Source organism: Theropithecus gelada, chromosome 2 (genome assembly GCF_003255815.1).
Source record: "Theropithecus gelada isolate Dixy chromosome 2, Tgel_1.0, whole genome shotgun sequence".
Classification (NCBI taxonomy): domain Eukaryota; kingdom Metazoa; phylum Chordata; class Mammalia; order Primates; family Cercopithecidae; genus Theropithecus; species Theropithecus gelada.
In genome coordinates, this window is record NC_037669.1 from 140,810,852 (window position 1) to 140,825,951 (window position 15,100).

Genomic DNA, 15,100 nt, shown 5'->3' on the forward strand with positions numbered 1-15,100 from the left:
GGTTTAGAAAACTTTGATGGCTATACATAACGTAACTTTTTTTTTTTCTTTTGAGACAGAATCTCACTCTGTCACCCAAGCTGGAGTGCAGTGGTGCGATCTCAGCTCACTGCAACCTCCGCCTCCCAGGTTCAAGCAATTCTCCTGCCTCAGCCTCCCAAATAGCTGGGATTACAGGCGCCTGTCACCACGCCCATATGAAGCTAGAGAAGTGAACTATCCGACTGTGAGTTACATGAAAATTCTTGCAGCAAGTGCTAACTCACTGAAAAACAATTTCTTATTGAAGATAATAGATAATATTTTAGAAAGCACACCCATGGTTTTTGAGATTATAGTAAAAAAGTACAGTAAGATAACCTTTTAAACATACACAGTAAATCATCATTTTAACATTGTTTAGGAAAAAAAGCGTCTCGATGTAAAAAGTTTTGTCTGTGGAATAGTCTAAACAACGTTGAAGAAGAATAATGGTATAACCTACTGAATCCCAAATATTTACTTGTATCTTCCTATGAAAATAAATACACCAGCTACAACGACAACAAAATTCTGGTAAAGTTCTAGGAAAAAATTGCTAGGGTATGTTTAGGCTATGTTGATTCTTAACAATCTTATGAACATGAAGAATGCAATCTGCCTTTAAAGAAGAAACCCACATGTCTGATTCCAAAACACCAGGCCTTACCAAGGGCTGCTGGGGCTGCATTGCTTGGAGACCAAGGGTCTGACTCTGCGGCTGCGAGGACTGCTGGGGCTGGGGAGGCTGCTGGGGCTGGGGCTGCTGGGGCTGCTGCATCTGGAAAGAGGATAAAAAGGTTATACACTTAAAAGAAGCTAACAGCACTGCTGAATCTGTTTCCCCCATATACCTTTTATCTTTTTATGTTGTAGTAAAAACAATATATACCTGCCTGCTGCATCTCTACTTTGCTGAACCTCATTCATCCTTTTGAGGGCAAGACCTAAACATGCTCATCCATGAAGCCTTCTAGGACCACCCCAACCCCATAGATCTCTTCCTGTGGCAGTCAGTATTGCTGTCTATACCACGCTGCGCTGTCTGGGGCCATCCTTTCTGCTTACTGTTTTAATTCCTTTCATGTTATTTGTCCTTCCACATGTTTTATCCCTTCTTACACTACAGGTTGGACAGGGACTGCTCAGTAATAATCTTCTCATTCCTTATGATATCTGGCAGAATTCTTATAGCTCCCCTCCTCCCCAAAAGGAAGATGCAGACTAGTTGCCATGAGACCTTCTGGAATAATTTACATCATAAATTCAGAAATCATGTCAGTAACAGGGTTGGCTCAAACACACAGCTCTTGGGAAATGCTTCCAAGTCACAGAAGCAGCACAGACCAGACATCCACCAGGTGGGACACAGAGGAGAGAAAAATATTAATAGTTGTTTTGTCTCAATGACCTTTAAAATTTCCTCCACCCAAACACTTCATCCTGATAATGATGACAGTCTAGACATTTCTTCATCTTTTGCACTTTTCTAACTTGGTTTGCATACTATCCCCTCAATTATTGGTCTTCTTTACAGCCAAGTAATAGTTATTGCCATATGGCATTTCTCATTAAGTGACAACACTCATGGATCTGGAATCCTAGCAGAGGTCTGGGGAGCATGATCCCAACAAGAACAATGCAAGTTGGACCAAAATCACAATGATTGCAGTATGATTCTCCAGTTAGTCCTCTAGAATCTCTTCTAAGAAAAACTAATGCAACTTCATCATTATTAACTTTTTCCTTTACAGAGGTGGCCAGTCACCAAAAAAGAAGTACAAAGTATAATCCTGATGTAGAAGCAAATCACTTATCTCCAGGGAAGAATGTGTTGATGATGAAAAAATTACCAGAAGGACATATTATGCTAATTAGGATAAAAAGTACACATGGTTCAATAAGAAAAGGCTTTCCATATTTGCAGCCTTGAAAAACACCAACACAAGATTTAAAACTGGTAGGTAAACAATGTGGTAACTTTCCTCAGTGATTTGGAAATGAGAAATTCTAAACTAGAGCAAAATATAAATTATCAATCCTAAAAAATTCTGAAACATAGCCTCAGATCTTAGAAAAAATGATTTAAGAAAGTGAGTACTAATAGTTATATTAATAATATTAGCCATAACATTAATCGTAAAATTATCAAATGAGTGGTTTACTTGAATATTCTTATTTAATCCTTTCTACACGTTTAAGAGATAGGTACTACAAATATTTTCATGACAAAACAGGATTACAGGGCTTTTACCATTGGAAACAACATCTGTACAATGATTGAGATTACTATCTGTAGGCCATACTCTCCTAATTGGTGTTATGAATTTTGTGATATAACTTTTTTCTTTTACATTTTTAACAGGTCACAAATTGGGATGGAACTAATGACATCTTACTACATCTTACTACTAATGGCATCTTATAATTGGGAAGCCCAGTTCCAGAGTGTGTGTTGGCTTTTACCTGTTACCTGGGCACTACCAACCAGAATTGTGTGGATCACACTAAATTCAGACTCAAACCCACCTGAGCTTGTGGTTCAAATGCTCAGGGGAGATATTTGTTTCTCCCCTCTATCCAGTCTCAAGGATAAGACAAGCTCCTTTGTGTCCCTTTCTGCATGGCAGGTTTGCTTCTCACTGACCTCATACTGAGATGAGAGTACAGCCCTTGGGCACTCCAGCTGTAGTAGACTCCTCATTTTTGGTGTTCTGTTGTTAGTAGTATATAAAGTAAGAGTGTATCTCAAGTTGGACTACTGATAAGATTAGAGCCCACTGTACAGTCTCCTTAGGAAATCTCCAATCCAATAACATAGGACAAGCTTGTTAATATTAAAGACAAATGACACAGGTAAACAACATAATGGCCTATATTTTTTAAATAAGCAAGTCAGAAACAAGAACGTATTACAGAAGCTGGGTGTGGTAGCTCGTGCCTGTAATCCCAGCACTTTGAGAGGCCGAGGTGGGCGGATCACTTGAGGTCAGGGGTTTGAGACCAGTCTGGCCAACATGGTAAAATCCTGTCTCTACTAAAAACACACAAAAAAATTAGCCAGGTGTGGTGGCAGGCGCCTGTAATCCCAGCTACTCAGGAGGCTGAGGCAGGAGAATCGCTTGAACCCAGGAGGCGGAGGTTGCAGTGAGCCGAGATCGCAACACTGCACTCCAGCCCGGGCAACAGAGGGAGCCTCCATCTCAAGAAAAAACAAAAATGTATCAAGGGCAAGAACCCTTTATCTAAGTGACTTAAAATGTACATCAAATAAGTGAATGACAGTTCTCGGGATTCTAACAGAGACAAGATGAAATATTCTTTGAAACAGTCTATGTTCCTCCCATTTCAGAGGCTTATCAGACCAGAGGTGTTATAGAAATGTTTTTAGATTGCAGAATGCTCTAGGAATCTGGATAGCTCAGTTTTTCATTTTCACATGTATGAAACTTTAAAAAAATTTGCATGGCTCCTACTTAAACAGAGGCTGGGTAAGCTGAGGCTAACTCTATAAAAGGCATCCGTCTGCCCTCCCAAATCTTTGTGAAATGGGAAGAATGTTCTGCAAAACGTACTCTTCTGCCCATAACCTGGTAGATACATGGAGAAAATAAAATTCTTGCCAAGTTGTAACTAAATTGTACCAATGTACCTAGCATCAAATACACAGGGCTCCTTAGAATTTGGCAACTGACGTCTACAGTGTTTTTCATTTTTTGACTGTTGCATATTTGCACTGTCTGAAGGATGATGGCATTGCCCTCATCTCCCTGCCCCATACCTGGAGGAGTCTCTGCTGCTGTCGAACTTGCGGCTGTCTGGGTCTCATGGGATCCTGAGGCAGGGGCACGGAGGGAAGGTTTGGATGTGCAGAAGTCAGCACAGCATCAATTCCCCCGCCCACCAGAGGGCTCTGCTGTAGAGCCTGATGGTTCAGTCTGGCAAAGAATAATGCAACTTGGTTCAGGCCCAAGCATAATGTCAAACTTTTAATCAGTGCTACCAGCACATTACATACACCACCCAAGAAACAATCAGTGCTCAATAATCCTTTGCACAATTCAAATAGACTAAAGCCCAGTGGTTAAAATAATAGATGTGACCACTTGAAAAAGGACAGCAAGCACATGACTTAAAGTAAAACTGCAGTCATGCAATAAATCACTTTTTAAACATTTAATAGTTTTTTGTTTAAAAAGGAATATTAATTGAGCATTTACTTTGAAGCAGGCACTGTACAAAAGGGCTGAAATGTGTTACTTCATTTACTCCCCACCAGAGAGCCCTTTAAGGTCAGCAGTTTTGTTATCCCTACTTTAAAAATGAAAAGACAGAGCTAGAGGTAACTTATTAAGGCTATGTAGAAAGCAAATGGCATAGGTGGGATTTGAACCCAGAACTTTTGGGCTTTGAAGTTCAAGTTTGTGGGCCATGCTATGCTGCTATTTATTACAAAAATAGTACATACAATGCACATTTTCTAAATTATTATCCAAAATATCTATTTTCTCAAATGTGTTACTATCAACCTTGCCAACTTTCCAAAGAGCGGTTACTTGGAGTCATCATGCAGCCATTGATGATAACAGATGGGAGCTGTGCTGCTATCTACTAGATTGACACGTTTTACATGATACTTCTTGTAAGACAATACTATCAGCAGAACTTTCAACGATGGCTGCAATGTTTTCTCTCTGAGCTGTCCAATAAGATAGTGACTGGCCACAAGGACAAACTACACAATTTTGGGGTCTCAGTGCATAATGAAAACACAAGACTCCCTGATCAAAACTTAGTAAGAATTTCCACAGAGAAACTGCAGAGCATGAAGCCTTTTTAAACACAGGCCCTTCTAAACACAGTGCACGTCACGCACCACTGAAGCTAGTCCTGCTGGCCACATTTGGCTACCAATGAACACTTGAAATGTGACTAGTGTAACTGAGGAACTAAATTTTTAATTTTAAATAGTCTAAATTTAAATAGCCACAGGTGGTTGGCAGCTACTATAACAGACAGTGCAGTTATATGCTTTAAGGGATCTAATTAAACAAGAACAGAAAAAAGTCTATCATAATCCTGTTTTGCCAAACATCTCTGAGGTGGAAAAGGTAGAAACTAAGTTATAACAAAAATCTCATGTGCACTATGCACAATTAGTATTGGAATCATACATTTTATTGCTCCAATCAACATATTCTAGAAAGGCATTCCTAACAATATCAAGAGTTTTCTCTGTTAGATATGTTCAGAAAATTTTTAAAAGAGAAGAGGAAAAAAAAGAACACTGAAGCAAACACAGTATCATTTAAAGACTGTTACACTCATGTCTTAGAAGATATGGGTCAAAACTGTAGAGTTTTGAATGAAATGAACAAGATGGAGCATTCTTTATGTTGAACCTCTATCTGGATATTACTAAAACTGAGATGACAGAATGCAAATTATTTTCAAGTGCGCAAGCTCATAAAAACAATGATAAAGTACCATGCCCTATAAGAAGCATAAGAAACCCAAGAATGTGACTGTTCATTATTGCCATCATCATTTCTACATGTATCACCTCTGAGAGCCAGTCAGGGGCTGCAGGTACGGCGAGGCCTGCTGCTGAACATAGCCACTCGGCTGCTGCTGAATCTGTCTGAGTCTTTCCATTAGCACAGGGTTGGAATGTGCGGCCGGATAGGCTCTGGAGTTATAGCTGGGAGACAAGACCACACTGCCAGCCTGCTGCTGCGATGTCTGCTGCAAAGGCATCTGTGTCCCGTACATTGTATAGCCCTGGGGCATGGTCTGCAGGTAGGCACAAGGGAAGAAGTCAATATTTCCATTTATCACCCAGCTTTCCCATCACTATGATATATGGGGCAAAAACAAACTCATGAGGACTCCCCTGAAATTCATTGTTTTCAAAGGTTCTCCTAACTCAAAATTTGAGGAGGACTACCCTGGATGTAGGGAATCTGGCCAGAAAAGCCACAGAACGATCTGGCTGTGTAATGATTCACCAGAAATGTCAACTTAAAAGAAAATGAATCCTCATTTAGTTAAACTGGCTTTTAAGATTAGCTGCTTATTTTTAGAGAAGGGCACGTTTCTGTATAGAAATAATCAGGCAAGCATCCATACCTTCAGTGCACAGATGACATCAATGTTCAACAGATCCCAAGTATCATTAATATCATTTCCAAAATTAGTCAGAAAAGTTACCCATGCTCAAATGTAAATTAAAATAATGAAATACACTTTCCCAATACGTGACTACACCTCTCCAGGTCTGATAAATGTGTGTGTAGTAACTAACCAGTTCCAAAACCATAACAAAAAACTATCAATACCTTAGCCAGGAATAGTGCAATTGGTAACTGCTCTTTATCCTCTAGTACTGGTTGGACCTAGTTTGGCACTCTACCAATAATGTGAACACTTAATTTTCCTAATGAATATTAATATACAAGTACCTAGTTCTTTGTATATTGTCACCTTATGGAAAAGAGAAACCTGAAGTTCTGCTGAATCACTAGGTACAATTTATAGAACACAATGCTAATTAAGGTAGAACAACATTGCTCTTCAAATCCTCAAAGCACTACATTTTCAGGTAGTTTAATGTCTCTGACTTGGAAGACAGAGAAATGGATAATGCACTTCTAGCAGGCAGCATGAATGGATCCAGGCTAAAGGACTCAGTGCCTGTGTAGGCCAGTGTAGGCTTTTCTTTCAGCTGTGGACAGAGACTGAATTACCAACCCAACTATCAACCTTGCCAACATCCCTGCATTCCTGATTCCCAGAGGGATAGGGTAAGAGTATACGAATACAGAAATAACAAAATTATTAGTAAAAGCAGCTCAAGATTTGCATTATACTGTGTATCAGGCACTATGTTAGTTCCATAGGTTGTCTTAAATCCTCACACCCTTCGTCTCTACTTTACAGAGAAGGAAACCAAAGCTCAGAGTAAGTAACTTACACAATGTCACACAGCTAGTAAGTTGCTAGGAACTGTGCCAAAGTCTGATTTCAAGCCCCGTTTTCTTCTTATTCTACCATGATTCCTCATTGATGCTATCTTTGAATATGACAATTTCAATTTATTTATTTATTTTGAGACAGGGTCTTGCTCTGTTGCCCAAGGCTGAAGTGCAGTGGTCCGATCACAGCTCACTGCAACCTCAACCTCACAGGCTCAAGCGATCCTCCACTTTAGCCTCCCGTGCAGCTGGGACTATAGGTGCATGCCACCACGCCTGGCTAATTTTTTAATTTTTATTTTCTTTTGTAGAGACTGGGTCTCACTATGTTACCCAGGCTGCTCTCAAATTCCGGGGCTCAAGCAATCCTCTCACCTTGGCCTCTCAAAGTGCAGATTATAGGCATGAGGCACTGAGTCCAGCCCAAATATGACACCTTCAAAACTGAATTACATCATTATACATTATAATATAAAAGAAGTAACTCTGGGATTGTTAAGTATTTCAATATCTACAATCATCACTAATAAAATGTTTGAATTTAGTTTTAAAGGATTTTCTAGAATGTTTTATGCTCCTTAATCAATCCTAAGACTTGTTCAACAATCCTGATAATGCTTTTCTGAAATGTCAATTACAATCTATACATAGAAGAAGTAATCAAAGTCTAGACCATAGGGAGTTGATATATTCTATTTACTTAATTTCCCACCTCCAATAACGAGCTTTGAAAATCCTGTCAGTACCTATGAAGCAAATGTGGGTACCTGTGCTTGCTGCAGCCCTGGATATTGAGGGAGCTGAGGGGAGGGCCGTGCTTGTGCGGCAAAGAGAGCAGCCTGGTCCCCCGGCTGGCCCTGGAAAACAAAGCCAAAGCAAACTCTTGATCATAACAGCAAGGGCTTGATTTGAGCTTCTGGTTAATAATTCAAATAACCCACATCTAATCTCATTATATGAATAAAGAACTCAAAGATTTTCAAAATGTATTAAATATTATTTCTCGTCAATTTCCTATGTGTGTTTAGACTGCTGAACTTATTCCCTCCAAGGAAGACTACAGATTTTCCCAATGATAACAAAGACATAAATACAAGCCTAAGTTATCAATGGTCTGTTCAGCAGAAGAGGCTGTCAGCTGGTTTCCAATACATGCCAGGGTATAAATGTCCCACTAAGTGTGAAATCTGGAACCACAGGGCTGCACCACACAGTGCCTATACAGGGAAGAGAACGTGTGGTACAGACACATGGCGGCATATACAATTTTTACGACTTTTTAATGAAGCTTCTTCACAGTGACCTACTAATTGCCTATTTAGCCAGATATTCAAGGAATACCTTTAGTACTTCCTATGACTCTAAAAATCAATGAGAATACAGTCAATAAATTTTGTAAGTTAATAGTAATTACTTGTAAGTAATATAATTCTAACCAACTACAATGCAAAATAAAACCAATTAACATCTGTTCACCAATCTTAATCTAATACATGTTTTGGCCCTAAGAAAACAAATATATTCACAAGAGCAGTTGTAGGTGTGTTTTATGTTTTGGTGGCAGAAGTTACTCCATGGAAGCCTGCAGTAATAATCATAAAAAGAAGTCTAGTTTCCTACCACTCTGTTTTTTTTCAGGACTAATTGTAAAGAATGAGATTTATTATAGGATTATTTTACTACTGTCTTTAATAGAGATTCTCATTTTTTAAAATGCTAAATTATAGTTGCATAAAGCTATTTTAATGTGCTTGAAAAGTAGTGTAGTTATTTCTAGCAGGGAGAAAGGGGTAAATATGTAGCTTAAGAGGAAGGACACCAACAATTATTAAGAACAGATCATATTTCAGAGGCTGGGCTTCTGGTTCTTACTCTCATTTTCTCACAAGAACTCTATAGGAAAGGAGCGTCATCCTCATCTTCAGACAGGAAAAGCCAGGCTCAAAGAGCTTAAGCAACATAGCAAGCTTGCCCAGCAAGACCTGGCAGTGCCATGATCTAAACTCCAGGAAGTCTGACTTGAAAGCCTAGGGCTCTTTCCATTATCATGAGATGCCTCCATGTGTGACATTAAGGATGAAAATACTTATTTGGTGCTTATTCTGTAAGGACATATAGCCTCGTAAAATCATCCTAATGAGAAAACAAAGGGACAATCTCTATTAAGAATTATTAATGAGATACCAAAACCAAATGCATACCTGAGACAGTTAAGCCCTTTCTATGATCCCCACAAAAAATCATGGGCCATTTATGAAACTTCAGCATCTCTCTAGGTGACTATCTATACATGAATGAAACATAAATTTTTGAGTATACCTCTGAGAGTATCTACACATAAGAGCTTCAACAAGAATCTTACTTTCAGAGTAGGCTATCATGAAGATACTCTTAGTCTCTAGCTCATTAATCTGTTAAAAACAATTGTATCTCCATTTGCCTGGGTTAGAGAAAAATAGCCCAAACTTCCTCTGTGAGAACCCATACCATGACAGTATGACTGTCAGGAGCCTAAAACTGTTCCTTCCAAAGAATCCAAATGGCTCTTGATCCTCCAAACACTATGCCAAGGAATCATTAAATCAACCGGATCCTTAAAGACCATTCCTGGACACTAGCATCATACAAGGTCCCTGAGACATACTGTTGTGCTTCTTTGTGGAGACAAATATACATATATCCTCATTTTTACAAAACAGAAAAATCAACTATTTATATATGAGTTAGAATCTAGGGATCGATAGGTAGTTTATAAAACTTGTGCCCTCTTTTGGCTTTGTATGAAGCAGGATGCAATCTGCATGTGACAGCTGCATGCAGATGCATGAAGTAGATGTTTTCTAACTCTTTGCTCTTCTTTTGCTTTTATTGAAGAACTGTATGAAACACATTATGATTTACATGGTAGAGAGAACTAGAATACTAATAAGTTATATATCTGAGCTATTGGATGATACTCTTATTTACAAATATTAGTTGAGATGATGGGAATTTAAGAAATAGGAACTGTGCAGGTGCAGTGGCTCACGCCTGTAATCCCAGCACTTTCGGAGGCCAAGGTAAGTGAATTACTTGAGTCCAGGAGTTCGAGACAGCCTGGGCAACATGGTGAAATCCCATCTCTACAAACAATACAAAAAATTAGCTGGGCATGGTGACACGTGCCTGCAGTCTCAGCTACTCGGAAGCCTAAGGTGAGAGGATTGCTTGAACCTGGGAGGCAGAGGTTGCAGTGAGCCAAGATTGTGCCACTGCACTCCAGCCTGGGCACCAGAGTGAGACCCTATCTCAAAAAAAAAAAAAAAAAAAAAAAAAGAAAGAAAAAAGAAATAGAAACTGAAAACTATCATTCTACATTTTTAAAAATCACAAAACATTCAGAAAAACGTGCTATACTTTTAAAAGGAAAAAGGAATACAAGTTGAAATATGGTTTTGACACTCTTTCAACCATTTATGTCTAAAGGTGAACTATTTATATGTGAACATATTACTTTCCCTCCCGACCACCAGTTTGTCCCAACACACTACTGAAGTACAGAAAATAATTCAGATATGCAATCTTCTCCCTGAAAAAATAACAAATACCCCTATTTGACTAGCACTTCCCAATTCTGCCATGCATAGCTGTTATCATCATGTGCTCCTAAAAAGAAAACACCCTAATCTCTCCTATCAGACTGAAATGGATTCCTACTTTCTTTGTTTTTTCCAGAATAATGCCAGGAACACATTATTTCAATTTGTAGAAACAGTTCAATTAGTTGAAAACAGAATGAATAAGTTCTTTAATAACTTGAAATGTATTACAAATGTTAAATAAGAACCACAATGTGGGAATAATCAAGGAAACTAGAGACTGAGAATTAGTAAAAACTTTTAAATGTTGGTGGGCATAGGTTTGGCCACATTAAACCAAGATTAGATGATCTAACATGTCATCCAAACTAGACAAGCCAGGACAAGAGGGCAAAGTGAGATCACGCCTGGCAAATCAGGACATCTAGTCACTTTAGTTCCCTGTTAATTTCTGAAAAATTTTCAAGCTTTATTTTAAATTAGTGCCTAGCACATATAATAAGTGCTCAGTAAATATCTGTTCAGAATAACTAAGATTTAATTTAGTTTATCTGTTAACCAAGAAATCTAGAGGTAAATTAGGATTTATATTTGAGCATCAATTACTTTACCAAGTGCTTTCTAATTGCCTTACAGTTGTCAGCATTGTCTTTTGAAAACTCAAGTTTAATTTAATGTTTAGCATCTATCATTCTAATGATTTCTTCTTCCTGCCAGCATTCATATCTGGAGAGTAACTTAATTTCTCCCTATTTATTCTGCTCAACCAAAACAATCGAGGCCACTTTAACTTCATATTTTTTAATGCATGGAGAGACCTCTCTGGGAACATGACTTGTTTGTTTTTGTTTATGTGAAACACAAAGTGAGACAGCATCTCACTTTGTTGCCAAGGCTGAAGTGCAGTGGCAAGATCACACTTCACTGCGGCCTCATATTCCTGGACTCAAGAGATCCTCCAACCTTGGCCTCCTAAAGTGTTGGGATTACAGGTATGAGCCACTGCATCCAGCCTGCAGGAAGGTAGTTTTTGATGGCATATTTGTGTCTAGCCAGGTGCCAGGTGACTTTAAGCATATAAGTAAGAGAGAATAAGATATCTGTTCCCTGCTCAAGCTTCCATGCCTCAGATACCTGACTTGTACGTGCAAAGGGAATGATCTACAGAGAACTGCGACAGTCTAATAATTATATGCCCATCTCTACATTACTACCTGAGATAAATTCCTACACATGGTCTCTTTACTTCATTTTTATGCACTTTACTTTGGGTTTACCTCTATAAACAAAATATAAATAAAATATAACATTAAATAAATACGTAGTTTCTAAAATTTCCATTTTTAAGAAGCTTCTAAAGAAGCTGTGCTGTTCAATATTGAACTATCTTCCTAACCTTTATTATAAGAAGAGTTCTCTCTCTTACTGCTGTATTTTTTAATTGGACAGAAGTATGTGAGCTCAAAGAGATGTTGACTCAAAGGCTTTTGGCATAATTTAAAATTAATGCATCTGATAAGTTTTAAATTTTTGATAAATGATCCTGAAAGATAATTTTCATTCTTTTGTGTCTTAATCTCTTCTGTATTGCAACTACACCCTCAATCAAATGAGAAAATGTGAAGAGCTCCTTCTCACGTAGGACTGGTTACACCTCCAATGAGCGATCAATAAGGATTATAATCAGAGAATTTCAGAATCAGGAGTTTCCTATCCACTCAATTTACTAGTAATGATTAAAATCCTTATTTAGTAATTTTTCAGTAGTGTTTAAGGGTTACAAGTAGACAGACAAGTTATATTCATAAAAACCACAGCCAGATTTTGTGACTTGGTTTCTGGAAATATAAATTTGGAAAAAAAGTAATAAAAGGCACATAACAAAAACCAGTGGGTAATGTTTTACAAGTCACCTAGCAGAAAGAGTTTTATTTATAACTCCTAGTTTGGAAGTTACTGAGTGCTTTAGGCTAAAACAACACAGGGTATGAACCAGAAGTTGTGGCCATCACATCACATTGGTTTATTTCAACTGCAGACAACAGAGAGGAAATTCTATAATTATCAGAAGTCTTGTTGGCTAGTCATGTTTGATACTTTTAAAAGTTTTCACCTCAAATACAACTTGGTTGGGAATCAATGAACAGTAACTAACTGCTAGAATAATCTAATTCATTCTAAAACACATCCCATACAGTAATGAACCTTTATGGTATTAGCATGTCTATAAATTATAAGAACTGATTGAGTATATATTAACTTCCTAAGAAAGCAGAATATTATAGAAAAATAAGAGTGGTAAAATGAATAGCAAAAATACACATTTTTCATTACTTTGAATTAATATAGAAATCATGGAACCTTCTTTTGACTTTAAATACTTACAAACAAAATAGTTGTCAATAAAAACATTTTTTAAAAAGTCAGTGATTGATGCAAATTGTTTTCTATCTGAATTACATTATCACCTGAATAATAAACAATGCCCTATAGCAAACACAAGCTGTCTCCAAAACATTTTGGAACTTCATAGTTTAATTCAAGTTTTTCAATAAAATCCTCACCTGACCCCTGAATACCATAAAGTGTCAAGAAAAACACTCTTTTCAGAAAAGTTTCCAAGCTCTCCTTTGCTGAAAGTAGTTACTGGAGAAAAATGCCTATATAACAAGTATTAGATAACCTAAATATTTTCAAAGTTTGAATATGCAGTTAAGGACATTTTTATCAACATATAGATAATGTTACCCATTAAATCGGCAGTGAAACAAGTTAACTTACAGTCACAACTGAGATGTGTGCTCTTTTTTATTCTAATGCTTCTTGGGTTTATGTTGTGGGTTGGCTACCTGATACAGAAACCTATAAGTAATTTAATGCAAAACATGCATTCTTAGCTAGCCCAGGCAAAGCAGTAGAGATGAAGTCTTATGACATGCATGCACAAGACCTATGCTAAAAAAAACTTCTCCATACTGGAAAGAAAATTGAGATGATGCGTTCTGTTGAGATTTTGGGAATAGCCAGTGAGTGGGATGTGATGAGAGGGTAGTTTCATAACCACAGTTTTCATTATCTTGCATTGGCCTATGAATCAGCATGCCATGCGTTCCTCTGCTAATGATATAAATTACCATAGAGAGAAGCAAGAGCTCAGGAATAGACAAGTTCAAAACTGGGACTGAGATGAAGGTGCATGAACTGGTCTCTGTTCCCAAGCCCAGGCCATGAACGTCTATTGGTTTCTATATCATACATGTATATGATGGAAATCATGACGCGATCAAAGGGGGGCACTTTCAGAAAAAAAAAAATTCCATTAAAGTAAACATGGTCAATGCATTCATGATTCTGTGTTACAGTCTCAAACATAAACCGAGTGAGTAACAGTGAAATGAAGACTATAATTATTACCAGCTACAGAAAAACCTGCTTCTCATTTTGACGTTCAAAGGGCAATGCTATAAAAATTTATTTAAAAAAAGAAAGAAAGAAAAGAAAGAAAAAGGAATGACAGCAGGGATGTTACCATTATGTTGTCAAAGTCTTCCAGAAGGGAGACAGCAGAGTTACAGAAGTCCTACAGAAAGGGGACAGCAAGAAAACGGCAGACAATACAGATAAGATTTTTTAGCCTAATGACGTGGGTAGCCAAAATACATATGAACTATTTCATTTAAAACAATGTTGCAGGAAGTCAAGACTTAAAAACATAAGCCCTATAAGGGTTTTATTAATTCATATGTCAAACATCCTCACTGCAGACTGCAACACCGATAAACAATATGGTGGTATTCATATATTAGAACAGCACAACATGGAGGTTAAATGGTGACATAAAAGAAGTAGAGGAGATATCAGACAACGAAACGTGCTGCAACCAAGGGGCTTTGGAACCCCCATGTGAGCAATAGGGGCCTAGGGTCCTTCCCTCCCTAGAGCCAGTAGGGGAGCTCAGGACATGTGGGTCACATTAAGCAGACAAGACATTAAGTGAACAGTCAGCAGGCCATATGTTCTTGAAGGATGTGATTAGCTCCATCCCCAGTAAATCCAAGGAAGACGTCACCAGGTTAACCACACATTCAACTGATCGCAGTAGACAACAAATATTTATAGTGTCACCATTGTTTGCACACTAAGAGGGAATTTGATTTACGAAAAGTCAACTGAATACCTGGGGAAAATTGCTATTTCTCAACTAAATGAATCCCTTTTTAAATCATTTATATATTCAAATTCCAAGGGATATATTACTGAAATGTTAAAAATTTCCCTGAACTCACTGAGTTCTGGAGGTAGACATGAAGCAAAGGATTTCACCAATAATAAAAAAAGCATTTTACTATACTGAGAATTAGAAAGTATAGGAGGAATTTCCCAGGTAAATAATACCTATTCTCACCATTTTACGCATAGGTACATAATTCATTGCATTTGTACATTGGTTTTTTTTGTTTTGTTTTGTTTTTTTTGAGACAGAGTTTCGCTCTGTCGCCCAGGCTGGAGTGCAGTGGCCGGATCTCAGCT

At 37.8% G+C, this 15,100-nt stretch overlaps 1 protein-coding gene across 1 annotated transcript in view; it reads right to left on the reverse strand.

Annotated features, from left to right (window-relative positions):
* The window catches only part of MED12L (mediator complex subunit 12 like), a 342,999-nt gene that overhangs the window by 19,502 nt on the left and 308,397 nt on the right, over positions 1-15,100 (reverse strand). The window contains exons 39-42 of the mRNA XM_025376276.1: positions 7,760-7,849; positions 5,582-5,811; positions 3,800-3,956; positions 689-799 (exon numbers count right to left, since the gene is read on the reverse strand). Coding sequence (XP_025232061.1) covers positions 689-799; positions 3,800-3,956; positions 5,582-5,811; positions 7,760-7,849 — 588 coding nt within the window. The remainder of the gene's footprint in view (positions 1-688; positions 800-3,799; positions 3,957-5,581; positions 5,812-7,759; positions 7,850-15,100) is intronic.